Source organism: Mustelus asterias, chromosome 2 (assembly GCF_964213995.1).
Source record: "Mustelus asterias chromosome 2, sMusAst1.hap1.1, whole genome shotgun sequence".
NCBI classification, from domain to species: domain Eukaryota; kingdom Metazoa; phylum Chordata; class Chondrichthyes; order Carcharhiniformes; family Triakidae; genus Mustelus; species Mustelus asterias.
Genome location: NC_135802.1, coordinates 18669436 through 18696552, shown reverse-complemented (window position 1 = coordinate 18696552; position 27117 = coordinate 18669436). Strand labels below are relative to the sequence as shown.

General features: G+C 46.0%; 1 protein-coding gene across 1 annotated transcript; it reads left to right on the top strand.

Annotated features, from left to right (window-relative positions):
- Positions 1–437: 437 nt before the first annotated feature.
- On the top strand, positions 438–25352 carry xrcc2 (X-ray repair complementing defective repair in Chinese hamster cells 2). The gene is made up of 3 exons (XM_078227602.1): positions 438–571; positions 6572–6653; positions 23266–25352. Exons 1-3 carry the CDS (start codon positions 533–535, stop codon positions 23997–23999), a joined length of 855 nt encoding a protein of 284 aa, XP_078083728.1. The 5' UTR covers positions 438–532; the 3' UTR covers positions 24000–25352.
- The last annotated feature ends 1765 nt before the right edge of the window (positions 25353–27117 follow it).

Below are 27117 nucleotides of genomic sequence, written 5' to 3'. Positions count from 1 at the left end.
CTAACCAGCACATCTTTTAGACTGTGGGAGGAAACCGGAGGAAACCCACACAGACATGGGGAGAACGTGCAAACTCCACACAGACAGTCACCCAAGCTAGGAGTCGAACCCAGGTCCCTGGCGCTGTGAAGCCGCAGTGCTAACCACTGTGCCACCGTGCTGCACAGTAACTTCACTGCAGTGTTAATGTAAACCTATTTGTGACACTTAAAAATAACATTAAAACTTAAACTTTAGTTATACTTTAAAATTATGTCACTTATTTATTAAGGGCAGAACTTTGCAAATGATATATATATATTCGCCAATTACTATTATCTATCTTTTGCTGCAATGTTAGATATGAGATATATGTTAGAAGAAAGCATTCATGATAACAAAACTAAACTGCAGCAGTGTTTGTGGTCTCCACGGCAACCACCAGGAGGAGGAAGTGCAGGGTCAGAGGTGAAGGAAGATGGCTGCTGCTGGTTAGGAGCTGCTCTCAGTTGTTTGACTTTAATTTTGTTGTCAGCAATAAAACATCTCAGTCATGACCAACGATTTCCGGCAGAGAGAGTCAGGCACGGAGGTAAGGTGAATATACTAGTGGTGGCTGGGCCTCCTCAGAGCGAGTTTCAGTGAAATTAATTTAATTTATTTGCTGGATCCTGTCCTGAACAGCACAAGCATCAGGGACTTTCATATCTGCATCGCCCTCGCCTATTCATGTATCATCTACAGCCACTTCCTGCAGTGATCTTTGAACACAGAAGCCAGATGAAATCATTGGCAAAACACCCAGTGTTTTTTTTAAGTTTAAAGTTTATTTATTAGGATCACAAGTAGGCACAGTGGTTAGCACTGCTGCCTCACAGCGCCAGAGACCCGGGTTTGATTCCTGGCTTGGGTCACTGTCTGTGCGGAGTTTGCACATTCTCCCCGTGTCTGCGTGGGTTTCCTCCGGGTGCTCCAGTTTCCTCCCACAGTCTGAAAGATGTGCTGGTTAGGTGCATTGGCCATGCTAAATTCTCCCTCAGTATATCCGAACAGGCACCGGAGTGTGGCGACTAGGGGATTTTCACAGCAACTTCATTGCAGTGTGAATGTAAGCCTACTTGTGACTGATAAATAAATTTTAAAAACTTTACATTAACACTGTAAGAGCGTCTCACAACACGAGGTTAAAGTCCATCAGGTTTATTTGGAATTACGATTCAAATAAATCTGTTGGACTTTAACCTGGTGTTGTGAGACTTCTTACTGTGCCCACCCCAGTCCAATGCCGGCATCTCCACACCATACATTAACACTGAAATGAAGTTGCTGTGAAAATCCCCTAATTGCCACAATCCGGCGCCAGTTCGGGCACACTGAGGGAGAATTTAATGTGACCAATGCATCTGACCTGCACATCTTTCAGACTGTGAGAGGAAACCGGAGCACCCGGAGGAAACCCACACAGATATGGGGAGAACGTGCAGACTCCGCACAGACAGTGACCCAAGCCAGGAATTGAACCCGGGTCCCTGGCGCTGTGAGGCAGCAGTGCTAACCACTGTGCCACCTTTGTTGTTTTCACTTAGGAATTGTCAGGATCTGGAACACTCGCCCCAGAAGTGTGGCCTGGAAACTGATTCCATTAATAATTTTGAAAGAGAGTGGGACAGGGACTGGAGAATGAAGGACCTACAGAGTTAGGGATGTAAACAGAGATGTGGGTCTTTGACCGAAACATTGTAAGATATTTCTCTTTCAGGATACATGTTGTGTGTATTAATTGCTTTTTAGTGTTTCCATTTTTTAAAACAATCCCAACACAAAGCTCCACATTGCTCAATCTCTTGTCAATCACACAAATTTTTACTTGTTCTGTTCGCATTTCACTCTTTAGACTAAGTTAGATTGTTTTTGATCCCTCGTTTATGAAATACAATTTTTCATATGAAATAACTGAACCTTGATATATCTCGGTTTGGATTGTATTTATTTTTACCTTAGTAACTGTTCAGATTTAACTGTAGCGCAGTATTGATTGTGAGTTAACTGCATTCATATAATACGAGGATAGGCCAGGGGGGTTGGACCTGGGTAAGATGCTCTTTCAGAGAGTCGGTGCAGATAGATGAGCTGAAAGGTCTCTTTGGGGCGACACCGTGGCACAGTGGTTAATACCGGTTCAATTCCGGCCTAGCGTGCCTGTCTGTGTGGAGTTTGCACTTTCTTCCTGTGTCTGCATGGGATTCCTCCGGGTGCTCCGGTTTCCTCCCACAGATGTGCGGGTTAGGTTGACTGGCCATGATAAATTGCTCCTTAGTGTCAGGGGAACTAGCTAGGGTAAGTGCATGGGGTTATAGGGATAGGGTTTGGGTGGGATTGTGGTCAGTGCAGACTCGATGGGCCAAATGGTCTCCTTCTGCACTGCCGGATTCTATGATACATTGGGAAAGGATGCGCTCTCAGTAAGCAGAAACAGTCAATTTTAAAATCATTGGAAAAAGATCTAAAGGGAAGCTGAATTTTTTATCTCTCTGGGAGTTATCAGGATTCAGAACGCGCTCCCTGACAATATGATAAAACCAATTCCATTAATAATTTAAAAAGGGAGTCAGACAGGTACCTGAGGGTGAACAGCGTAGAGGACTACACTTGGAAAGGGTGGCGAATGAGGGACTAAGCATGATTACTCTTGGAAAGTGCCAGCACAGGCATGATGGGCTGAACGGCCCCTTTCTGTGCTGCACGTTTCTACAATTATAGAATCCAAACAGTGCAGAAGGACGTCATTCGGCAAATCGAGCCTGCACCAACACAAATCCCACCCAGGCCTATCCCCGTAACCCCACATACTTACGCTGCTAATCCCCCTGCATTAAGGGACAATTTAGCATGGCCAATCTACCTAATGACCCAAGCCAGGAATCGAACCCGGGTCCCTGGGGCTGTGAGGCAACAGTGTTAACCACTGTGCCACCCTGCCGCTCAAAACTCGAACATAACCACTAATCAGCTTGAAACCTCCATTAGGTCACCTCTTTCCAAGGAGAATGGTTCTAGTTTTTCCAACTTCACCGGATAGCTGAAGTTCCTTATCTCATCCCTGGTCAACCTCCTCATTATCAGTGTGGTGGACTCTGAAGTGTCCTCTGAAATGGCCCCGCAAGCCACTGAGTTGTGTCAGATCATTACGAAGTTTAAAAGGAATGAAATCTTTTCATTCTCCTTGGAGAGACGTAGGATGAGAGGAGACCTAATAGAGGTATATAAGATGTTGAGAGGCATAGATCGGCTGGACTCTCAGAGGCTTTTTCCCAGGGTGGAAATGGCTGCTACGAGAGGACACAGGTTTAAGGTGCTGGGGGGTAGGTACAGGGGAAATGTTAGGGGGAAGATTTTCACACAGAGGGTGGTGGGCGAGTGGAATCGGCTGCCGTCAGTGGTGGTGGAAGCAAACTCAATAGGTCTTTTAAGAGACTCCTGGATGAGTATATGGGACTTAATAGGTTGGAGGGTTATAGGTAGGACTAAAAGGTAAGGATATGTTCGGCACAACTTGTGGGGCCGAAGGGCCTGTTTTGTGCTGTAGTTTTTCTATGTTTCTAAATCGAACAGACCACCCGGCACCGAGCTAAGCACCGGACACAGAAACTGCAATCCCAGCCCTGTTGACCCTGCAATTCCTTCCTTGCTAATATTTGAGGGCTTGTGCCAAAGTTGGGCGAGCTGTCCCATAGACTTGTCAAGCAAAACAGCCTGACGTAGTCATACTCATGATATCACACCTGTGACAATGTCCCAGACACCACCATCCCTGCTTTCTTTTTCCTTTTGCTTGCTGATGTACATTGATTCAGGGACTAGGAACCCCTTGATTTAAAAAAATTCTCATCCTTGTTTTCCAATCCCTTCATGGCCTCACCCTCCCTAGTGTGATAACCTCCTACAACCCTGCCTCACAGCGCCAGGAGCCCAGATTCAATTCCGACCACTGTCCATGTGGAGGTTGCACGTTTCTCCCCGTGTCTGCGTGGGTTTCCTCCGGATGCTCCGGTTTCCTCCCACAGTCCAAAGATATGTGGGTTAGGTTGATTGGCCATGCTAAATTGACCCTAGTGTCAGGGTGATTAGCGGGGTAAATGAATGGGGTTATGGGAATAGGGCCTGGGTGGGATTGTGGTCGGTGCAGACTTGATGGACCAAATGGCCTCCTTCTGCACTTTAGGGATTCTATGATCCTTAGAGATGACTATGCTTCTCCAAGTCTGATCTTGTGCCCCTCCCTGATGTTCATTCCTCCACAATTGGAGGCACTTCGTGATCCAGAGCTCTGGAATGCTCTCCCTAAATCTTGCCGGATATCTACTTCTCTTTTCTTCATTAAGGTGCTCCTTAAATCCTACCTCTTTGGCCATGTTTTTTCTCATTTAGTCTGAAACCTACTTGTGTGGCTTGGTGTCAAATTTATCAGTTTTTTAATCCTTCGTGGGACATGGGCGTCACTGGCTGGCCAGCATTTATTGATGTGGAGATGCCAGCGTTGGACTGGGATAAGCACAGTAGGAAGTCTCACAACACCAGGTTAAAGTCCAACAGGTTTATTTGGTAGCACAAGCTTTCGGAGCGCCGCTCCTTCATCAAGCAGAAATTGATAGCCAAGTTCCACATGAGGATGGCCTCAACCGGGATCTTGGGTTCATGTCACACTATCTGTAACCCCCGCGACTTGCCTGGGTTTGCAAAATCTCACTAACTGTCCTGGCTGGAGACAATACACATCTCTTTAACCTGTGCTTAGCCCTCTCTCCACTCACATTGTCTGTACCTTTAAGATTTGATTACCTGTAAAGACTTGCATTCCAACCATTATCTTGTAAATTGAGTTTGTGTCTATATATGCCCTATTTGTGAACACAACTCCTCACTCACCTGAAGAAGGAGCGACACTCCGAAAGCTTGTGCTACCAAATAAACCCATTGGACTTTAACCTGGTGTTGTGAGACTTCTTACTACAGCATTTATTGCCCATCCCTGGTTGCCCGAGGGCAATTGAGAGTCAACCACATTGCTGTGGCTCTGGAATCACATGTAGGCCAGACTAGGTAAGGTTGGCAGATTTCCTTCCCCAAAGGGCAGGAACCAGATGAGTTTTCCCGACAATTGACAATGGTTTCATGGTCATCGGTAGATTCTTAATTCCAGATTTTGTTTATTGAATTCAAATTCCACCATCTGCCGTGGCGGGACTTAAACCCGGGTCCCCAGAGCATTAGCTGAGTTTCTGGATTAATAGTCTGGCGATAATACCAGTGGGCCATCACCTCCCCCTGTTAGTTTGATAACACTCCTGTGAAGCCGGTTGAGATGTTCTACTGCATGTTAAAAGTGCACACACTTCTGTGAGGGAATCTATTGAACGAGAATATAAGTGTAAAAATGTATGTTCTTACAATTTGATGTTGCCTGTTACATCCGCAAGGTTGAACGAAGGGTTTATTGGGGCCGGCCAGCCTGTGACAACTTTTCAGCTCTTCATGTGTGTCTGATGGCTTTGTCTCGACCCCTCTTTTTTCCCCTCTTCCTGGCTTTCTTCACACACAGTTCAGTTCATGGCAAAAACAAACAGTAACATACATCAGAGCTCGCCCATGCCCGCTGTTTAACTGGCTCTGGCAATCTTGCTCATCCAATGTGGAAAATCAGTCAAGAGACTTGTAAAAATATGATTAATTTTATTTGTGGGTGGGGGCGAAAGGGGATTGTAATCGCTTACAGGTTCAATTCCAACCTTGGGTGACTGTCTGTGCAGCGTCTGCACATTCTCCCCGTGTCTGCGTGGGTTTCCTCCGGGTGCTCCGGTTTCTTCTCACAGTCCGAAGATGTGCGGGTTAGGTGCATTGGTTATGATAAATTGCCCCTGGATTAGCCATGGTAAACGTGCGGGGTTATGGGGATAGGGCAGGGGAGAGGGCATGGGTAAGATACACTATCAGAGGCAGTGCAGACTTGATGGACCGAATGGCCTCCTTCTGCACTGTAGGGATTCTAAGATCTTTTCGATTGAATCAGCTCTTTTGTCCCAGACTCTTATGTTCCTGCTCTGTACTTAACTCATTTTCCAGACACAGGTCACAGGTTCGAGTCTCAGATGTGAGGGGATGGGTTAGGGAGCCAGAGAAAATGGCACTCCAGGTGACAAGGCCCTTTGTAAGGCTAGTGGGAAACTACAAAAGAAATCTCACAGTGGCGCTGGAATGGATCATTGATCTTAACCTTCCTCCCTCCTCCTCCCCTCCTCCCAGTGCTGTTGTCTGCCCTCCACCTCTCTCCCTCAGTGAAGATGTTCATGGCCCAGGCTGCACACTGCTGCTTACCTCACTCCAGTGCCAGCTCCCCCTTCTCCGCGCCCCCCCCCCCCCCCCCCCCCACAATGTGCACTTGTGTCCAGATCTGTCTGAGCTCCTTTTTATATACAGCTGTGATCAGCAACAGGGGGAAGAGTTGTTGTAGCAGTGTCACGCAGATATAATTAAAATTCAAACTGATTAAGGACTTCACTTCAATATTGAAATACTGCTTTTGATATTTTGGCAGCTGCTGGTTCGACTCAAAGGAAGAAGTTCTCTGAAACATCTCGAACCGCGGCTATTTACTGAAGATGGATTCCCAAGTCAGGGTGAGGAATCATAAAGCATCAACAGTATTGTGAGGGATCATGTTTGCAACTTCAACCCAGGTGTTTTTTTTCTCTGGAATGTTCCGGAACAGCACTCTATTCCAGTAGAAAATTGAAATTTATTTATGTGAACTCATAAAAGCAGAGCTACTGCTTTATGGTGGATGAATAAGTCAGAAGTAAAAGCAAGACAGACTTGCATTTATATAGCGCCTTTCTTGGCGACTGGACATCTCAAAGCATTTCGCAGCCAATAAAGTCCATTTTTTGAAGTACAATGTTGGAATCACGACAACAAGTTTAGTTTTTTTTAATTTAAAGTTTATTTATTAATGTCACAAGTAGGCTTACGATAACACTGCAATGAAGTTGCTGTGAAAATCCCTAGTCTCCACACTCCGGCGCCTGTTCGGATACATTGAGGGAGAATTTAGTATGGCCAGTACACCTAAACCAGCACGTCTTTCAGACTGTGGGAGGAAACCGGGGCACCCGGAGGAAACCCACACAGACGCGGGGAGAACATGCAGACTTTGCTCAGACAGTGACCCAAGCCGGGAATCGAACCCGGGTCCCTGGCGCTGTGAGGCAGCAGTGCTAACCACTATGCCACCGTGTCACAAGATGACAATGGGTAGATAATTAGTTTTTTGTGATATTGATTGAGTGGTAAAAATTGACCAGCAATCCAAGGAGAATTCACCTGCTCTTTAAAATAGTGCCATTGCTTATGTCTGTGTGGGAGAGCAGACAGAGGCTCGGTTTAAAGCCTCGTCATAAAGACAACACCTCTGGCAGTGCAGCACTCCCTCAGTCCCGTACCGAATGTTATGCCATTATATGGGAATTGCGGCAGTGTCTCGGGCACCTTATTCAGCAGCTCTGTCCATGTCAGTCTATACAACGCGCTATCAGACTTTATGACTGGGGCCACCAATTTGAGAGAAAAAAAGCATTTCACTAGCACCTTTCCTGACAACTCAACATCTTGCAGTCAATGAAGTATTTTCCAAAGGTAGTCACTGTTAAAATGTAGGAAAACGTGACACAGCAAGCTCCCACAAACGACAATGTGACAATGACCAGATAACTTGCACTTTGTCTTCTATTCATCTATGGGATATGGGCGTCGCTGGCTAGGCCAGCATTTACTGCCCTAACTGGGAGTCAACCAACCACATTGCTGTGGCTCTGCAGTCACATGTAGGCCAGACCAGGTAAGGACGGCAGATTTCCTTCCCTAAAGGACGTTAGTGAACTACATGGGTTTTTCCGACAATCGACAATGGTTTCATGGTCATCATTAATTCCAGATCAAATTCAAATTTCACCATCTGCCATGGTGGGATTTGAACCCGGATACCCAGAACTTGCCCAGGGCCTCTGGATGACTAATTCAGTGACAATACCACTACATCACCGCCTTTCTGATGATAAATGCACTTTAATAGATCAATATTGGCCAGGACACTGGAGGGGAGGTTACGGGGATAGGGTCTGGGTGGGATTGTGGTCAGTGGGCCAAATGGCCTTCTGCACTGTAGGGATACTATGAAAGAACTCCCCTTTCTTCTTTGAAATAGTGCCACAGGGATCCTTTACAAGCAGGCAGATGGGGCCCTGACTTAATGTCTCTGTCAGATTCAGCACCTCCAGCGATGTAGCGCTCCCTCAGTACTGGAAAGTCAGCCTCGGTATTTTATGATCAGACCCTGAAGTGGGACTTGAATCTGGTTCCTTGTGACTCAGGCGAGAGTGCCAGCAACTGAGTCACGGCTGACACTCAACCACTCACTTTGCGTGTGATGAGGCAACTTTTATTGCTTGCGATTTGTATCAGAGTTTTGGCATGCTTTTATTTTCATCTCCCTTACCAGTCGCCTTGATAGGCTCCTTGAGTGCACGATGGCTGGGAAACACCCTGCGCTGTCATACTCCCATGTCCTGCGTGAACTTTGCTCTGCACTCGCTCCCAAAGGTGGAAGACGGAAAACGGGTGCAATGCAAAACAACAACAGATGGTTGTGCAAATACTGCATTTCCTACCCTTTAGCTGTGAATGCACCATTTTCTATGTTCCCAAATGTGAGGAATGGAGCTGTGAAGTTATATTTGTTAACCTTGGCACCCAGTTCCTGTCTCAAGCAGTGAGCAGTGGGAGGGAGTGAGTACCGGGAGCCAAGGAGCAGCTACAGAATGTCACATTTCCACATCAAGGCCTTAAAACCAGTGAAGAAGACAGTGCTATCAATTGGCAGGACTGCTTTAGCGTGGTGACTTTTAAATAAATACTTGGCTTGTGTTTTTTAGCCACTTGGTACCATTTTGGCGTCTTATTCGATGGCGTTCATTTAACTTGGAAGAGTCTGGAAGCTATTGGCTTCTTATCTGACAGCTCTTATCTGGTTCATTTTGATCCAAAGAGAGGAAATGGTTTCACCGATGGCAGATTAGCCTCTACACCGACTACTTTGGAAGGTTCTTCTTTGGAGATCAGGGCCCAAGTTAAATGGACTTGGCCGCTTTGTTCCTACTGTTGATAAATCTCATTTAGTTATTTCTGAGGCTCAAATATCTCGATAGATAGGAAGAAACTTTTCCCCTTAGTAGACGGGTCAAAATCAGGGGGCATAGATTTAAGGGACGGAGCAGGAAATTTAGAGGGGATTTGAGGAAAACCTTTTTCCTCCAGAGGGTGGTGGGAATCTGGAACTGCCTGAAAGGGTGGGTGGAGGCAGAAACCCTCTCAGCATTGAAGAAGCATTTTGATGAGCACTGAAAATCCAATAGCATACAAGGCTACAGACCAAGTGTTGGAAAATGGGTTTAGAATAGATGGGTTTAGAATAGATGGCTGGCGCAGACACGAAGGGCTGAAGGGCCTCTTTCTGCGCTGTAAAACTCTATGGGCGCGATCTTACCGGGTGTTCATGCCACGCTCCCGCTGCAATGAGGTCAGAGAATTTGGTGTCCAGCCAAATCTCCGTCCACTGCAGCAGGATGGGAAAATCCTGCCAGCATGAACGATGGTAACATTCTGGCCAATGACTCTGAAAAGTCTCGAGTTTTTAAGTATTTTAGATTTCTAGGGCTGTTATTGTAGAAGAGCACCTTCACCCAACCTATTTTGCAACGTCATCAATGATTTGTTTGACGATTTCACCAGAGATGCGACAGAGTCTCTGGCACAAGACAGTTCTGCACATTGCACTGTATCTTTTAACAAACAGGAGTATGGGATTGATAGACTCATCCAGGGCTCTGGTGTGCGTTACTCACCACCTTGAACAATGGGTAAACCTTGTGGAACATTTTGGCCGGTGCCCTGAAGTGAGAGTGATGGGAATATTGGTCCCAGTTGACACCTGGTTGCAATGCTTCAGCATCTTGCTGAGAAGGGATTGTGTCACTGATTTTTCCCCCATCGCAGCAAAGTCTCAAGATAGCTTAAGCGTATAAAACATGCACTGGATCAGTTCTCCCTCATGGTTATCAACAGGAGGCTTCCTTTTGGCCTGTATGCAAGATCTATGCTCGAGTGGTCAGGTGAATTTGTGGCAACCAGGAAGTACAATTGTGATCTACGAGCTGTTGCTCGGTGTGTCAGCATCGGGAGTGGGCACTGGCGGAAGGTCAGATTCTTTTTACCATTGGCCTTTGAATGAAGACCTTGATTACGCCCAAATCTGGATTATAGTCATAGAGTCATACAGCAGAAGAGGCCCTTCAGCCCATTGAGTCTGCACCAAAGCTACACCAAATCTACACTAATCCCACTTTCCAGCACTTGGCCCATAGCCTTGAATGTTATGACATTCCAAGTGCTCGTCCGCATGTCTTCTAAAGGCTGTGAGGTTTCCCGCCTGTGCTACCCTCCCAGGCAGTGCATTCCAGACTCCCACCACCCTCTGAGTGAAAAACTTTTCCTCAAATCCCTCTAACCCTCCTGCCCCTCACCTTCAACTATGCCCCCTCGTTATTGACCCTTCTACTCAGGAGTAGCTACTTCCTATCTACCCTGTGCATACCCTTCAAAATCTTATACACCTCAATCAGGTCGGCCCTCAGCCTTGAAAAGAAGACAACTCGCGCTTATCCAGCCTCTCTTCACAGCTCAAATGCTCCATGCCAGGCAGCGTCCTGGTGAATCTCCTTTATACCCTCTCTCGTTCAATCACATCCTTCCTGCAGTGAGGCAACATGAACTGCACACAGTACTCCAGCTGTGGCCTCACCAACGTTCTGTAAAACTCTAACATGACCTCCCTGCTCTTATGATCTATGCCACAGCTGATAAAGGCAAGTGTCCTATATGCCTTCTTAACTACCCTTTTAACCTGCCGCCTTCAGGGATCTGTGATACAACTAGAAGGAATGCTTTCTATGATGCATTTGCAAAAGTTGGTGAAAGTCGTAGCAAACATGCCAAATTTCCTTAGCCTCCTGGGAGGCTATTGTCTCTGGTTATTCTCTTCCCCTTTACAATATCTTGGGATTCTCCCTTATCTGACCCGCCAGTGTTTTTTCATATCTCCTCTCCTACAATAACAGTCCTAGGAATCTACAATCCTGACTTGGTGTTCTCATGACCAGCCACTTCACAAAAAGACGACGAGGAAAAGTAGGCTGATGACGCCTAGATGACATTTGACATTGGTCATGATGCCTTCTCAAGGGCAATTCGGGATGGGCAATGAAAGCTGGCTCACACTATCCCCTGAAAGGATCAAAACCAATGGTGGGAAGTTATTGATCCTCAGCGATGGACTCTGTCATTTGTTACCTGAGCTAAGCACGTCAGCAGAGCAGCCCTGCCACAAAGACAAAACCACGCAGATGGTGGAAGTGTGAAATATAAACATTCCACTGGGAGAACTCAGCGGACCTGACTGCATCTGTGGAGAGAGAAACATTTCAATTCACTGACCTCTCGTCAGACCTGGCAAAGGTCTGGAAAGGTTTTAAAATCCAAACTGTTTACACTTCTATTTTATTGCATAATTTTCTCTCCAATTCCATTTAAGGTGCTCCAGTTATTTATCTAGTTTGAGTATTTCCCAATAAAATTTGTACAAAAAATGTAGGCATTTTGAACACAGTCCGAAGTTTGTGGTCATTTTAAGGAGTTAGTTTATCTTTGTTGAAAACATGTGATGTGAAAGTGGAATTTATCCCTCAATCCCTCCACCAAAGAGTAGCTCGTCATTTATCAAATTTGCTGCTTGTGGGATCTTGCTGTGCCACCGCCAGCCAAGCTTTCTAGTCTTACCAGCAAGTACATGATGTGGCCATTAATGTGAAGAAAACTATCCAATCTGAACACTCCCTTGGAACAGTTCTGTAATGTCTTAATTCCTCACATTTTGTTTTTCAAATTAGTATTTTATGGTTTTGCATCTGAGTTTGTAGTGTGACGGCACAGTAGCAGAGTGGTTAGCAATGCTGCCTTACAGCGCCAGGGATCTGGGTTCAACTCCAGCCTTGGGTGACTGTCTGTATGGAGTTTTCACGTTCCCCCCGTGTCTGCGTGGGTTTCTATAGTTCAAAGATGTGCAGGTTAGGTGGATTGGCCATGCATCCAGGGGTGGCACAGTGGTTAACACTGCTGCCTCACAGCGCCAGGGACCCAGGTTCGATTCCCGGCTTGGGTTGCTGTGTGTGTGGAGTTTGCACATTCTCCCTGTGCCTCTGTGGGTTTCTTCCAGGTGCTCTCGTTTCCTCCCACACTCCAAAGATGTGCGGGTTAGGTAGATGGCCATGCTAAATTGCCCCTTGGTGTTAAGGGGTACTAGCTAGGATAAATGCATGAGGTTCTGAGGAGAGGGCCTGGGTGCGATTGTGGCTGGTGCCAAATGGCCTCCTTCTGCACTGCAGGGCTTCAATGATTCTATGAAATCCTAAAATGTGTAGATTAAGGGTAAATGTGTGGGATTACGGAGATAGGGTGGAGGGTGGTCCTGTCAGAGGGTCGGTGCAGACTCGCTGAGCCGAATGGCCACTTGCACAGTAGGGATTCTATGAGAGTCCGTAGATTCTAAATGCTTAAGCTGAATTCTTAACCAATCATGAACATTTCAGTAATTAGACAAGTGTATTTTTCATTATAACCGCTCAGATCCAGTGAATTCATCAAGACCTTTTAACTACAAAAATGAAAGACATATTTATTTTCTGACATTGAACACAGTAATCTTCACGCTCCATATAACAGTTCAGTCTTTGAATCTAAAGATGTAGATTTTTATTTGCGGTCCCTTGACCATTCTCCACTCATAACACTTGGGGCACTGTTCAAAGACTAGTTAACTGCAAAAGAAAAGCAGAAAATCATAAGACTACAACGTGCTTTCATCCCACTTTTTATTTTGAAAGATTTTTGGCTTATTCCCTCAGCAACTTGCATTCATGTAATCCCTTCAACATGACAAAATGTCCCAGGTCACTTCACAGGAACGATTATCAAATTGAATTTGACGCCTAGTCACATCATGAGGTATTGGGGCAGGTGACCAAAGGGTTAGTCATTGGCGTAGCTTTACAGAGAGGCTCGCAATGGGGTAGAGGGGGAGAGGTTTAGGAAGGGAATTCCACAGCTTCGGGCTCTGCAGTGACAGAAACATAGAAGCAGGAGGAGGCCATTTGGCCCTTCGAGCCTGCTCCGCCAATCATTCTGATCATGGCTGATCATCAAATTCAATAGCCTGATCCCCCTTCCCCCCCATATCCCTTGATCCCTTGAGCCCCAAGAGCTGTATCTAATTTCTTCTTGAAATTAGGCAACGTTTTGGCCTCAACTACTTTCGATGGTAGTGAATTCCACACATTCACCACTCTCTGGGTGAAGAAATTTCTCCTCACCTCAGTCCTATCCTCAAACTATGACCCCTAATTCTGGACTCCCCCACCATTGGGAACATTCTTTCTGAATCTACCCTGTCTAACCCTGTTGGAATTTTATAAGTTTCTATGAGATCCCCTCTCACTCTTCTAAACTCCAGTGAATGTAATCCTAACCGACGTAGTCTCTCATATGACAAGGCGGCACGGTGGCACAGTGGTTAGCACTGCTGCCTCGCAGTGCCAGAGTCCCGGGTTCGATTCCCGGCTTGGGTCACTGTCTGTGTGGAGTCTGCACATTCTCCCCGTGTCTGCGTGGGTTTCCTCCAGGTGCTCCGGTTTCCTCCCACAGTCCAAAGATGTGCTGGTTAGTTGCATTGGCCATGTTAAATGCTCCCTCAGTGTACCCAAACAGGCACCGGAGTGTAGCGACTCGAGGATTTTCACAGTAACTTCATTGCATTGTTAACGTAAGCCTACTTGTGACTAATAAATAAACTTTAACTTTAAGACCTGCCATCCCAGGAATCAGCCTGACCTCTCAGACAGCCCTGAATTATATTCAACCCCCCCTTCCCACCCTCATTTGTCCCGCATACATTTTGTTTTCCAACAAGAATTAATTTTAAACCCGCCAAGTCTCCTGTTTCTAGGTGTTGTCAATTTTAGAATTGCTCCTGTCAAAGCTGTCCAAATTGTTAATGTACTGAAAGTAGGGTAGCCAACATTGCTGCAAGATCAGGATTGCAGAGATCACTGCACCCCTGCAGTGTTCCAAATGCTGCCCATCAATAATCTCCACATGGGTAAAATAATTTGCAATCAGAAACCTGTAAAACGCTGCTTTGAGCCCTTAATGCAGCTGAGATGTTCCCAGTTCTGGAGCAGTCTAGGGTTAGATGTGGGTGAAAGAGGATTGGGCACTCTCCCAACATTGTCACCAGCCTTTTAAACTGCATCCCTTGCCATTACGATATCTCCTCTCCTCGCACCAGCTGTCCTTTATGGCTCCTCAGTATTGAGTTATGGGCAGTTTTGCACCCTGGATTCCTGATTAATGGCACTTGGACCAGGCTGGCTGAATCTCATTTTGTGCGGGAACCCCGCAGAGATTTGACGACGGTTTTAATCTCCTCGGCACGGTCTGAATTCCAAACCGTGGTCCTCCTGATTCACTGCATCACCCAGAACCTTGGGTTTATTGAGAAATATTTCCTTCCTGCCTTAATGTATTCAGTTGCTGCTGTCCAACACTTCACTGGTGTTATCAATGAGAACTGAATCAACCCATAACTCAGCTCTTGTTTGCCACTATAAAAACAGAGCGACACAAAATCCACCACCCCGCCGCTGCGTTTCCAAAATTGATGGCAGAAGGTAGGAGCTTTGACTTTATTTATTTTTCCCCAACCAACTATAAACAACAGGGGTGATGCCAGTGTTGTCAGCGGTGGTGACATAATGCGCAGTGCCAGACGGATTGCCTCCTGCTTGTCATGCGTGTGGCTTTTTAAATAAAAATCACTTGCTGGCTCCTCGCTTGCATTATGAAGCAGGGCAAGTAGGAAAGAGTTGGGGAATATTTCTCAGTTTTTGGAGCTTGCTGCACATCTGGCTCCTTGGCACGTGCTGCTTTTTATAAAAATAAATCACCAGCTTAAATCTGTTCGAGTGCTGCCGTCAAATTGCCTCCATTGAAAGTTTATAAAGAGTGTGAGGACATGCGTTGAGTCGGGCTGCTTTAGTTCACAGCAACCCCATCCTTGCTGCAACTCTGTGTCCCTGTTGAAATCTCTGGGCATACAGCTGGGGCGGTTTTTACCCGAAGTCGCAAAATTGAAGCCCATGCAATTAATTGGGGTAGTGGAAATGTGGAAATCAGATGGTTAGCACTGCTGCCTCTCAGCACCAGGGACCCGGGTTCAATTCCAGCCTCGAGCCACTGTCTGTGTGCAGTCTGCACGTTCTCCCTGTTTCTGCATGGGTTTCCTCTGGGTGCTCCGGTTTCCTGTCCAAAAGACGTGCTGGTTAGGTGCACTGGTCATGGTAAATTGTCCCTTTGTGTCAGGGGATTAGAATGGTACATATATGGAGTGAACACAGTAAGAGTTTTAACAACACCAGGTTAAAGTCCAACAGGTTTATTTGGTAGCAAATACCATTAGCTTTCGGAGCACTGCCCCTTCGTCAGATGGAGTGGAAATGTGCTCTCAAACAGGGCACAGACACAAAATCAAGTTACAGAATACTGATTAGAATGCAAATCCCTACAACCAACCAGATCTTAAAGATACAGACAATGTGGGTGGAGGGAGCATTAAGCACAGGTTAAAGAGATGTGTATTGTCTCCAGACAGGATAGCCCGCAAGTCCAGGAGGCAAGCTGTGGGGGTTACTGATAATGTGACATTAATCCAACATCCCGGTTTAGGCCGTCCTCATGTGTGCGGAACTTGGCTGATAGCCTAAACTGATAGCCAAGTTCCAATCAGTATTCTGTAACTTGATTTTGTGTCTGTGCCCTGTTTGAGAGCACATTTCCACTCCATCTGACAAAGGAGCAGCGCTCCGAAAGCTAATGGTATTTGCTACCAAATAAACCTGTTGGACTTTAACCTGGCGTTGTTAAAACTCTTACTGTGTTTACCCCAGTCCAACGCTGGCATCTCCACATCACATATATGGAGTAACAGGGATAGGGCCTGGGTGGGATTGTTGTTGGTCCAGACCCGATAGGCTGAATGGCCTCCTTCTGCACTGTAGGGATTCTATGTGTGGGTTAGGTGGATTGGACATGTTAATTGTCCTTAGTGTCGGGGATTAACAGCGTAAATAGATGGGCTTACAGGGATAGGGCCCGGGTGGAATTGTTGTCAGTACAGGCTCAATGGGCTGAATGGCCTCCTTCTGCACTGTAGGGATTCTATGTGATAGAAAGCAGAGAAACGTTCCATTGCTGTAAGAATTTAAGGCTCGTCTGACATAATTTTTCTCTGCCGCCGCCCCCCCTCGCCCCACCACAAGTTTAGCTTTGATAAGTTCTTTGCTTCCCTGAAAAGCAGAACAGGGAGACCAGGGGCGTGCGGCACGGTAGCACAGTGGTTAGCACTGCTGCTTCACAGCTCCAGGGACCTGGGTTCGATTCCCGGCTCGGGTCACTGTCTGTGTGGAGTTTGCACGTTCTCCTCGTGTCTGCGTGGGTTTCCTCCGGGTGCTCCGGTTTCTTCCCACAGTCCAAAGATGTGCGGGTTAGGTTGATTGGCCATGCTAAAATTGCCCCTTATTGTCCTGAGATGCATAGGTTAGAGGGATTAGTGGGTAAAATATGTAGGGATATGGGGGTAAGGCCTGGGTGGGATTGTGGTCGGTGCAGACTCGATGGGCCGAATGGCCTCTTTCTGTACTGTAGGGTTTCTATGATTTCTATGATCACAGCATTTGCCTCTACAAAGGTGACTGCATTTCAGAGAGGGATCTATTATAAAGTGCTCTGGGTCTCCTGAGGAGCTGGTAAAGCGTCAGACAGAAGATCCTACCGCACTATTCAAAAAACAAAACAAGAGAGCCCTCTCGGTGTCCTGGACAGTATTTATCACCATTACCACGTTAACTGGACCAAGAGAGCTGGCACAAAGGAGGCATGGCACGGACAGCGTGCACCTGTTGGCGTAGGAGCAAGGGGCACACGAAATTGGTGCTGGTGGCTCACTCTACAGAGATGGGTTGCAGCCAGTGCTGCTTATTGCAAGCAGTGGTGGGGGGGAAGGAGTGGGGAATTATGCATGTGTGATGCAATTTCAACGCAGCCACAAAGTGGAGATGTTTTCTAATTGCTGATGAGTGGGGTGCTTGAGGAGGAGGAAACTGGCTGCAAGAACCGTAGCTTGATTCCTTCCTCACACCCTCGAAGGTTATCTGATCCTGCTCTGAATTCCCAGGATGTGGAGATGCCGCCGTTGGACTGGGGTAAACACAGTAAGAATACTCAGTGAATACCCAGTGCAGACAGGAGGAAAATGATCCTCTGCCTCTTGGCCCTGCAGCCTCCTCAAGTGGGAAGGGACCAGTAGAGTTGGCCGGTGCGAAAGAGCTGAACTTTCAGTTCACCATTCTGATCACTTGGTGGACTGATTGATGTGAAAACCCTGTCCTCTCTTCACAATAACTCTCTCCTGACACCTCCAGCCTCACCGCTGTCAGACAGTTGACATGCCCACTTCCCTCAGCACCCACTCCACCCCTGCCCTTGTTAGCGCCATTGCAGCCAGCTGGACCAGGCTGCCTCACTTTGCGCCGAGGTGTTGCAGCCTGAGGCCGGGTACTCAAAGCCCAAAGCTGCTCGAGGTCACTTACCACAGCCATCAGAAGCGTCCTTGCTGGAAGAACAGCATCCCTCCACCTTGCAAGATGTAGCTACTGAGGAAACACAGGAGATAGGAGCAGAAAGAGGCCATTTGGCCCTTCGAACCTGCTCCACCATTCATCACAATCATGGCTGATCATCCAACTCAATAGTCTAATCCTGCTTTCTCCCTTTGATCCCATTCGCCCCAAGTGCTATATCCAGCCGCCTCTTGAATACGTTCAATGTTTTGGCATCGACTACTTCTGGCTTTGTCGGAAAAGGAATCAAACTCTTAAAACAGGCACTGAGAGGTTGTGCAAAAGTGATTCTTAAGGATTCCAATTGAATATTAGACAAATGGAGTTTTGTTTGAAAAATGTTTGATTTTTGTTCTGGTTTTGGTGTCGCTGTTTATTTCGTAGAACAAAATCCAAAAAGTTGAACTGGTAAGCAGTGAGAGTAAGGACAATTATGGTAAGAATTTTTGGCACATTGAAGATAGGAGGAATGGTTTACAGGAAACGCTTTTGGCTGGGTGGTTGTTCCAGTGGCAACAGTGGCACAATGGTTAGCACTGCTGCCTCACTGAGCCAGGGACCCAGGTTCAATTCCCCGCTTGGGTCACTGTCTGTGCGGAGTCTGCACATTCTCCCCATGTCTGCGTAGGATTCCTCCAGGTGCTCTGGTTTCCTCCCACAGTCCAAAAGACGTGCTGGTTCAGTTCACGGACAGCAACTATTTACAATCTATATCAATGATCTACAAGCAGGGACAGAGTGTAACATAGCGAAATTTGCTGACGACACGGAAATAAGTGCGAAAGCAGGCTGTGATGAGGACATAAAAAGTTTACAGATGGATTTTGACAGGCTAGAGGAATGGGTCAGAATCTGGTAGATGGAGTTTAATGTGGATAAATGCAAAGTTATCCATTTTGTCTGGAAAAATAAAAGGGCAAATTACTATTTAAATGGGAAACAGCTTCAAAAGGTGTCTGTGCAGAAGGATCTGGGTGTCCTTGTGCATGTCTCAAAGTGGGTATGCAGGTGCAGAATGTTATAAGGAAGGCAAATGGAATCTTGGCATTTATTGCAAAGGCTCTAGAGTATAAAAGTAGAGAAGTGTTGTTCCCATTGTATAAGGCTTTGGTGAGACCACATTTGGAGTATTGTGTTCAGTTTTGATCACCTTCTTTGAGGAAGGATGGAGTGGCACTGGAGGCGGTTCAGGAGAGGTTCACTATATTGATTCCAGGTTTGAAGGGGCTGTCTTATGAGGAGCGGTTGAGTAGCCTGGGCTTGTATTCGCTGGAGTACAGAAGAATGAGGGGGGATTTGGTTGAGGTATGTAAAATCCTCAATGGGATTGATGAAGTAAATATTAACCAAATGTTCCCCCTTCTAGAACAGTCTAGGACAAGAGGTCATAGTTGTAGAATAAGGGGGGGAGGGGGTTCAAGAAAGAGCTAAAGAGAAGCTACTTTTCACGGCCGGTTGTGAATCTCTGGAACTCTCTGCCCCAGAGTGCAGTGGATGCAGAATCAATCAATGGATCCAAGAAAGTGATAGATAAATATCTGATCAAAAGCAAGATAAAGAGCTATGGGGAAAGGCAGGGAAGTGGAGTTGGGATGTGATGGCAATCAGCCATGATCATATAGAACAGGGGTCTCCATACTTTTCAGTACGGCGGCCACGTCGTATATTTTACACATTTTCGGGGGCCAAAGAAAAATAATTAATTTTATAAATGAACTGGCGATGATTAAGCCCGTGAGATCAAATGAAATTCACTGTTGAAACAACAGGTTTCAGAACGCAAGACATATCCACATATTTTCCGCACAATGCTTGTTGATGGATAATGCAATGCAGAAACATGGGCTTTGAGAATCTGCCAACCTCACAAGCTTTTGTGATTTGTCCAACCAAACCTTTCTTCACTCCAGACATGTTCTTTCCTCCATCAATTGTCACGCATTGCAGTTTATTCCACTCCAGGTTATATTCTAACACAGTTTTTTGCAATTCTTTGAAGATGTCTTCTCCAGTTACTGTGCTGTGCATGCTATGCACTGATGCAAATTCTTGTGTCACATTAAATCCACTGTTGATGCCACAGATGAATACTAGGAGTTGTGATGTGTCACACACATCAGTCGATTCATCAAGTGCGAGAGAATACAACTGAAAATTTCTTGCTTTATCTGCAATTTGATTAAATATATTGCTTCCTATATCCTCAATTCTACGAGCAACAGTATTTGGCGCAAGACTGATGATTTTGAACAGATTGGCTTTTTCTGGGCATAACTCTTCCACTGCTTCCACTATACACTCTTTGATGAGATCTCCATCGGTGAATGGCTTTCCTCTTTTAGCCAACACATAAGCTAGTTTGTAACTGGCCCTGGTTAAAGCTTCATTTTCAGTTCTGTTCTGCATAAAAAAAGCTTGTTGGGAAAGCAGCCTGCGTTGCATTGATTCAAATTTTTCCAAATACTGTGTTCCTGTGAATTGGGAATAACTTGGTTCATGTTTGGTCTCATAGTGCCGACGTACATTGTACTCCTTCAAAACTGCAACAGTTTTGTTGCATATGACACACAAGGCTTTATCACCTGCTTGTACAAAGAAGTACTTTACACCCCATTCTTCATTAAACAGGCGGCACTCACTGTCCACTTTTCTTTTATTTTTTCCTTCCATAACTGAATTGGTCTGAATTGCCGCCATCATTGTCATTGTTCTCGCTCATTTCAGACAGATGGAGCTTACGGATTGGATAAAGCAGCTGTCACTCAGTCAATGCAGAGCGGCAATTGGATAACAGATGTCTCAATTGCTAATTCGTTTAATGAACTGTCAGTCACAGGACGGCAGCTCTGATTGGACAATAGGCCGATAAAGAGGGCGGGGATTCCCATGGGTCCATCAGACACCACGCGGAGCGGCAGCAAATGTCTGGCCTGTGGCTTCCGTCCCCACGTCCGGATCCTGAGTCAGCGGTGGGGTTCCGGGCACAGGAGTGTTTTCGGCAGTGGGAATTCCGTCCTGCCCCACTGGCTGCGGGCCGGATGTTAGCCCGCTGCGGGCCGGATGTGGCCCGTGGGCTGTAGTTTGGAGACCCTTGATATAGAATGACGGAGCAGACTCGAAGGACTGAATTGCCCACTCTCGCTCCTAATTCCTATGTTCCTATTGGCCAAGTTCAATTCTAGTTGAGTGGTGTCTGCTAATTTCAAGGGAGGCCAGGGCTCCTCTGCTGTTGACCCAGTGACGGCCTGTTTGGATGCAGATGAGCCGTTTAAGCGGCATGGAACAAGTTCCTCTGCTTGTGAGCACCGTGATTGGTGGGAGTGTGGGTCCCACAGGATGAGTTGTGGCAGTCCAATTCAGAAAATCATCCTACATCAAGCATTTTATAATGAACATTTTACACAACTTTTACTAAGCATCCTGGTCATCTAAATTGGAGCCCACTTCAGTGTGGTCAATAACATGCTTCTAGCACAGAATGTGTGTGCACACAGCATCCACAATGATTGACTCCTTTGCCTGTAAACTGGGAGTAGAGTGATTGAATTTCTCAGCCACAGTCTGGTCGTTTCTCTCACTTTTGTTGGTCAGAGTTTGCTATGTGCTAATTGGATGTCTTGTTTCCCTACACCACTAGATTTCCAAAATATTTCATTGGCTGTCTAGCTCTGTGGGACATCCGGAGGTCGTTAGAAGTGCTAATTATATGCGCATTTCTTCTTTATTTTAAAATATTTACCCCGAATTTGCATATGGCTTTGATCGGTCCAGAGATCCGATAGCCTAAACTGGGAGCTAATGGGGAGTCGCATCTGCTGCCTCGCGGGGGCTTGTTCCCTTGGTAACCCACATATATCTTCCCTCAGACCGACTCGCATACAGCCTCTCCAGGTTGCCTGTTTCACAGTCGCCTGGTTGGACTATGTTTAATGTGTGTCGATGCAAATGGCACAGCTTCTCGCTCTGAGTGTTGGGTGGCGAGGGAGCTTTGTGTTATGAAATCTCCTGGCTGATTTAAAGGACTAAATCAGTTGTCCGTTCTGTAACCATTTTGTCTGGAATCTTACCAGCTGGCTATGTTAAATCTGAGGTGAATGTGCTGGCACAGGTTAAAGTATCAGCTTTATAAAGCAAACATAACGTAGGTAGATTTTAGATTTTTAAACTTGTTGCAGGGGGCTACAGAGTTGACCATTTTTTTTTGGTCTTCTGCCTCTGAGATTTTTGACTCCTCTCTGCAGCATCATTCATTAGGTGCAGAATATCTAACAGTATTTGATTTTTTTTTAAACTCATTCATGGAACATGGGCGTCGCTGGCTGGCCAGCATTTATTGCCCATCCCTAGTTGCCCTTGTTCAGAGGGCGGTTGAGAGTCAACCACATTGCTGTGGCTTTGGAGTCACATGTAGGCCAGACCGGGTAAGGACGGCAGATTTCCTTCCCTAAAGGACATTAGTGAACCAGATGGGATTTTCCGACAATCGACGACGGTTTCATGGTCATCAGTAGATTCTTAATTCCAGGTTTCTTTTATTGAATTCAAATTCCACCAGCTGCCGTGGCAGGATTCGAACCCGGGTCCCCAGAACATTAGCTGAGTTTCTGGATTAATAGTCTAGCGATAACGCCACTAGGCAATGGCCACCCCCACTTCACATGAGTGTGGGCATGACATTGAGGGCATGATAACCAATCTTGATCAAGTCCTCATCCGATACCCTCTGACGAAGGGTCACCCAGACTCGAAACATTGGCTCTATTCTCTCTCCACAGGTGCTGGCAGACCTGCTGAGATTTTCCAGAATTTTCTGTTTTTGTTTCTCATCCGGTATAACTGTGCTTGTGGAGATTACTGGAGCAGGAACCCTACTCAATCCTGACCTTGGGGCACAGGTCATTTGTAGCCCCTGTATTGCGGCCTCGCTACATTCAGCTGCCTCGATCAAACCCGGTTGCTGCCTCGTGGCTTTGTGGCTCAGGTGTCTGAAGCTGAGCCGTTGAGAATGATCCAGATTGGAGCAGTCGTTATCCACAATTATGAGCTTTACGCCATTAAATGCAGGGCAGTCTGAAACTGAGAGCCTTTGTGCCGTTGTACTTTGAAAAATTAATGGCGCAGTAATTAATGACACCACCTTAATATATGATTGCGGCTGCCAGGAATTGCTTTAATTACAGTTTTTTAAATAAATGCGTGGACATTTCAAAGTGATTCCACTTTGATTTTTGATCATGAACAAAGAAATGGGATTTAGCATTTTGGGATAATTACTGTGGAATCAGTTCGGAAGGACAAATGTTCCTTGTTTGGGAAAGGAAGTTTTACAAAAGGCATACCTTGGTGCTTTTTTTGAAGTTTGATGCTGACTTTTGCTTCTGCACACTCACAGGAGACACTGTGGAGTTCCACGGTCCAGAGGGAGCAGGGAAGACAGAAATGCTCTATCACCTGGCGGCTTCCTGCATCCTCCCAGAGTCGGCAGGGGGCCTTCAGGTTGAGGTCCTGTTCATCGACACGGATTACCACTTTGACATGCTGCGCCTGGTTGCCATTCTGGAGCATCGCCTGGTGCAAGGCACAGAGGAAACAGTGAAGCAGTGCCTGGGGCGCCTGTTTCTCGTCCACTGCAGCAGCAGCGGCCAGCTGCTGCTCCTGCTGCACTCGCTGGAGACCATGGTTTGCAGCCGTCCTGCCCTCTGCCTCCTCATTGTGGACAGCATGTCGGCCTTCTACTGGATCGACAGACTCAATGGCGGGGAGAGCTTCAGCCAGCAGGAAGCCAACCTCCGGCGCTGCACCGAGTGCTTGGAGAAGCTGCTGACCGAGTACCGGCTGGTGCTACTCGCAACCACGCAGGCCCTGATGCACAGGCCAGGGCTGGGGACAACTAGGCCGGATGGAGCTGCTGCTGCTGCCTGGCAACCCCCTCTCGCTGCGCTTGCAGAATATAAACCATATCTCTGTAAATCGTGGCAAAAGCTGGTCAAGCATAAATTTATTTTCTCAAAGAACACCACCAGAGACAATAAGCAAGAATTTGCCATTGTGTCTCTTCAGCCCAAAAACAGTGTTGTGGCCAGGTGCTCTTTTATTATTACAGATGGCGGGGTCCAGTTTCTTTAACCCTTGAGCATTCATTCCTAAAGAAGGACCACTGCCGACACTCGTGATCCCACACATGGGAAAGTGCCCTTTTTATTTAACTACTGCTAATTATTCTGGTTAACTGAAGTCTATTCATCAGCTTTCCTGGTGGCCAAATCGAGATTAACCCTTTAACTGTGATCTGACCCTCAACAAGGCCTGATGGGGGTTTAGCCCTCTTCATGTGGAGATTGTGGAGGATTTCTATTATTTTCAGTGGGAATTTTCCAGCTGATTTTGGCCTGATTTGCCAGGGGACAGAGGCTAATCCAGACACCTCCTTGAAAGCTCCATTTCGATGTATGTGTTCTTTGTGCGTGCAGGATGTGCCCTTAATATATCCTCGCATCTGGGGCAAAATGCCAGAAAAACTGGAGTATTTTCTTGTGGCAGTGATCAGATTGTTCCTACTAAATTCAGTTTTAACCATTCCATTTGAAGAATTGAACAGTGTGCTGTTTCTATATAACCTGTACGTCAGGTAGTTTAATGTGAACTGCATAAAGTTTTAAAAAAAGATTCAACCAGAAAGCTGTTTGATGCACCCAGTTTTCACTTGTTGGAGCCGGATCCTTTATAGAAGCAGCCCAGTGACACTTCATGACCTTTCCAGTTCCGTTATCAAATTCAACTCGCTCCCCCCCACTCATTCTCCACATCCCTCTTAAAAAATGATATGACCAAACTTGTTGTGGATGCACCGGGTGGCTCAGTGGTTAGCACTGCTGCCTCACAGCATCAGGGAGCCGGGTTCAATTCCCAGCTTGGGTCACTGTCTATGCGGAGTCTGCACATTCTCCCCGTGTCTGCGTGGGTTTCCTCCCACCGTCCAAAGGTGTGCAGGTTAGGTGCATTGGCTGTGCTAAATTCTCCCTCAGTGTACCCGAACAGGCGCCGGAGTGTGGCGACAAGGGGATTTTCACAGTGACTTCATTGCAGTGTTAATGTAAGCCTACTTAGACACTAATAAAAAAAAATTTTTTTAATCTTAGACCATGACCGTGGTTGTAAAGTGTAGTCAATGAAACGTTTAAATCCCTTTCACAAAAATGTTGATTCAAGATCTCTTGTTTTCTGAAAGCAGTAGTGCTTGTAAATGAGATTTGCAATTTAATATAATAAGTGGTAATGTTAATGTGTGGTGACAGAAACAGGTTTTAAATACCGATGTTCAAAAACAATGTTTCAAATCGCCTGACCCTTTGTCTTTAGAAGGAAGTTTCAAAGATTAAAAATTTTTTAAATAAAAGGTTCTGCTTATAGTTGTATATTCTGTGTTCCCTTATTTTTCTCTGAATAGTATCTATTATATTAAAAATCTTTCATCAACGCACATTTCCTGTCTGCGCCACTCAACCTCATGTCGTCACGTTTTTATCGCTCTTTACCTTTTCCCCTCTGTCCATATTTATAAATGGGTTTTGCCTCTGTAAATCTGAGAGACAATGGCCTGATGGCATTATCGCTAGGCAATTAATCCAGAAACTCAGCTAATGTTCTGCGGACCCGGGTTCGAATCCTGCCACAGCAGATGGTGGAATTTGAATTCAATGAAAAATATCTGGAATTAAGAATTTATGGTGACCATGAAATCATTGCTGATTGTTGTAAAAACCATCTAGTTCACTAATGTCCTTTAGGGAAGGAAATCTGCCCTCCTTACCTGGTCTGGCCTACATGTGACTCCAGATCCATATGCCCCTCAGGGCTGGGCAATAAATGCTGACCCAGCCAGCGATGCCCACATCCTATGAGCGATTAGCAAAAAGGGAATATTGAACATGGCATATTGAAATGTGAAGGTTGTGGGATGACTTGATTCAGGTAATGAAAGGGTTTGATAAGGTTGAGAGACTGGTGGCAGAGTGGTTATCTCAGTGAACTAATAGACCCAGGTTAATGCTCTGGGGGCTGATGGAAGGTAAATTCAGTTACTAAAATCTGAATTATAAGTAATGGTAACCACACACTATCATCAATTGTTATAAAAACCCCGAGTGGTTCACTCATGCCCTTTAGGGAAGGAAATCTGCTATCCTATCCCAGTCTGGCCTACATATCTCTCAAGATCCACAGCAATGTGGTTGACTCTTAATTTCCCTCTGAAATGGCCTTAACAAGCCCCACTCGGTTGAAGAGGAATTAAAGATGGGCAATAAATTCTGGCTTTGTCAGCAACACCCACATCACGTAAAAAAAGAAATTTAAAAAGAAAGATGGACTGGCTTGTGGCTGATCGAAAGCTGGTCTTTATGAACGCATATGCGTCACTAATTAATCCAATAGAGAATTCAAGAGGAAATCTTTAGCCTGGGACGAGTAAGAACACTGCAGAGACGGCATTGAAGTTGAGGCATTGATAAATTTAAAGGGTAATTTCGAGGGAGGAAGTGGTAAAACACTATGTTGAGATGCGTGAAGTCGGATGGCAGGAGGCTCAAGTGGAACAAAAATACCTCCATGGATCATTTGGCTTGTTGCTATTTTTGTACACGAGAGGGAAAGTGGAAGAAGGGGGCAGTGGGAGAAGTGACAGAACAAGAACATGGAGAGAAAGCAGGGGTGGTTGAGATAGGCGCAGATGTGTGGAAGCCATTTTTAAAAATGTATTTTTTCATGGGATGTGGGCATCACTGGCAATCCCAGCATTTTTTTCCCATGCCTAATTGCTCCTGAACTGAGTGGCTTGCCATACCATTGGGCAGTTAAGAGTCAACCACATTGCTGTGTCTCCAGGGTCACATGTAGCCCAGACCAGGTAAGGATGGCAGATTTCCTTCCCTAAAGGATGTTAGTGAACCAGATGGGTTTTTACAACAATCAATGATAGTTTCATGGTCACCGTTTCTGGGATGAGCTCTGCAATTTAAGATTAATTTAAATTTAAATTATTGTTCCTTAGTGTCCAAAGATGGTGGATTGGCCATAATAAGTGCACAGCACTATAGGGATAGGGTGGAGGAAGGGCCTAGGTAAGGTATTCTTTTGGAGAATTGGTGCAGATTCGATGGGCTAAATAGCCTCTTTCTGCACTGTAGGGGTTCTATGATTTACCATCTGCCATGTGGGATTTGAACCCCCGTCCCCAGAACATTAG

What these genes read in the sequence shown, in the direction of transcription:
- xrcc2 (XM_078227602.1), top strand. Translation starts at nt 533, where the DNA reads ATGACCAACGATTTCCGGCAGAGAGAGTCAGGCACGGAG. An exon ending in AGAGAGAGTCAGGCACGGAG is followed by an intron (nt 572 to 6,571) that starts GTAAGGTGAATA and finishes ATATTTTGGCAG; the next exon opens with CTGCTGGTTCGACTCAAAGG. An exon ending in AGATGGATTCCCAAGTCAGG is followed by an intron (nt 6,654 to 23,265) that starts GTGAGGAATCAT and finishes GCACACTCACAG; the next exon opens with GAGACACTGTGGAGTTCCAC.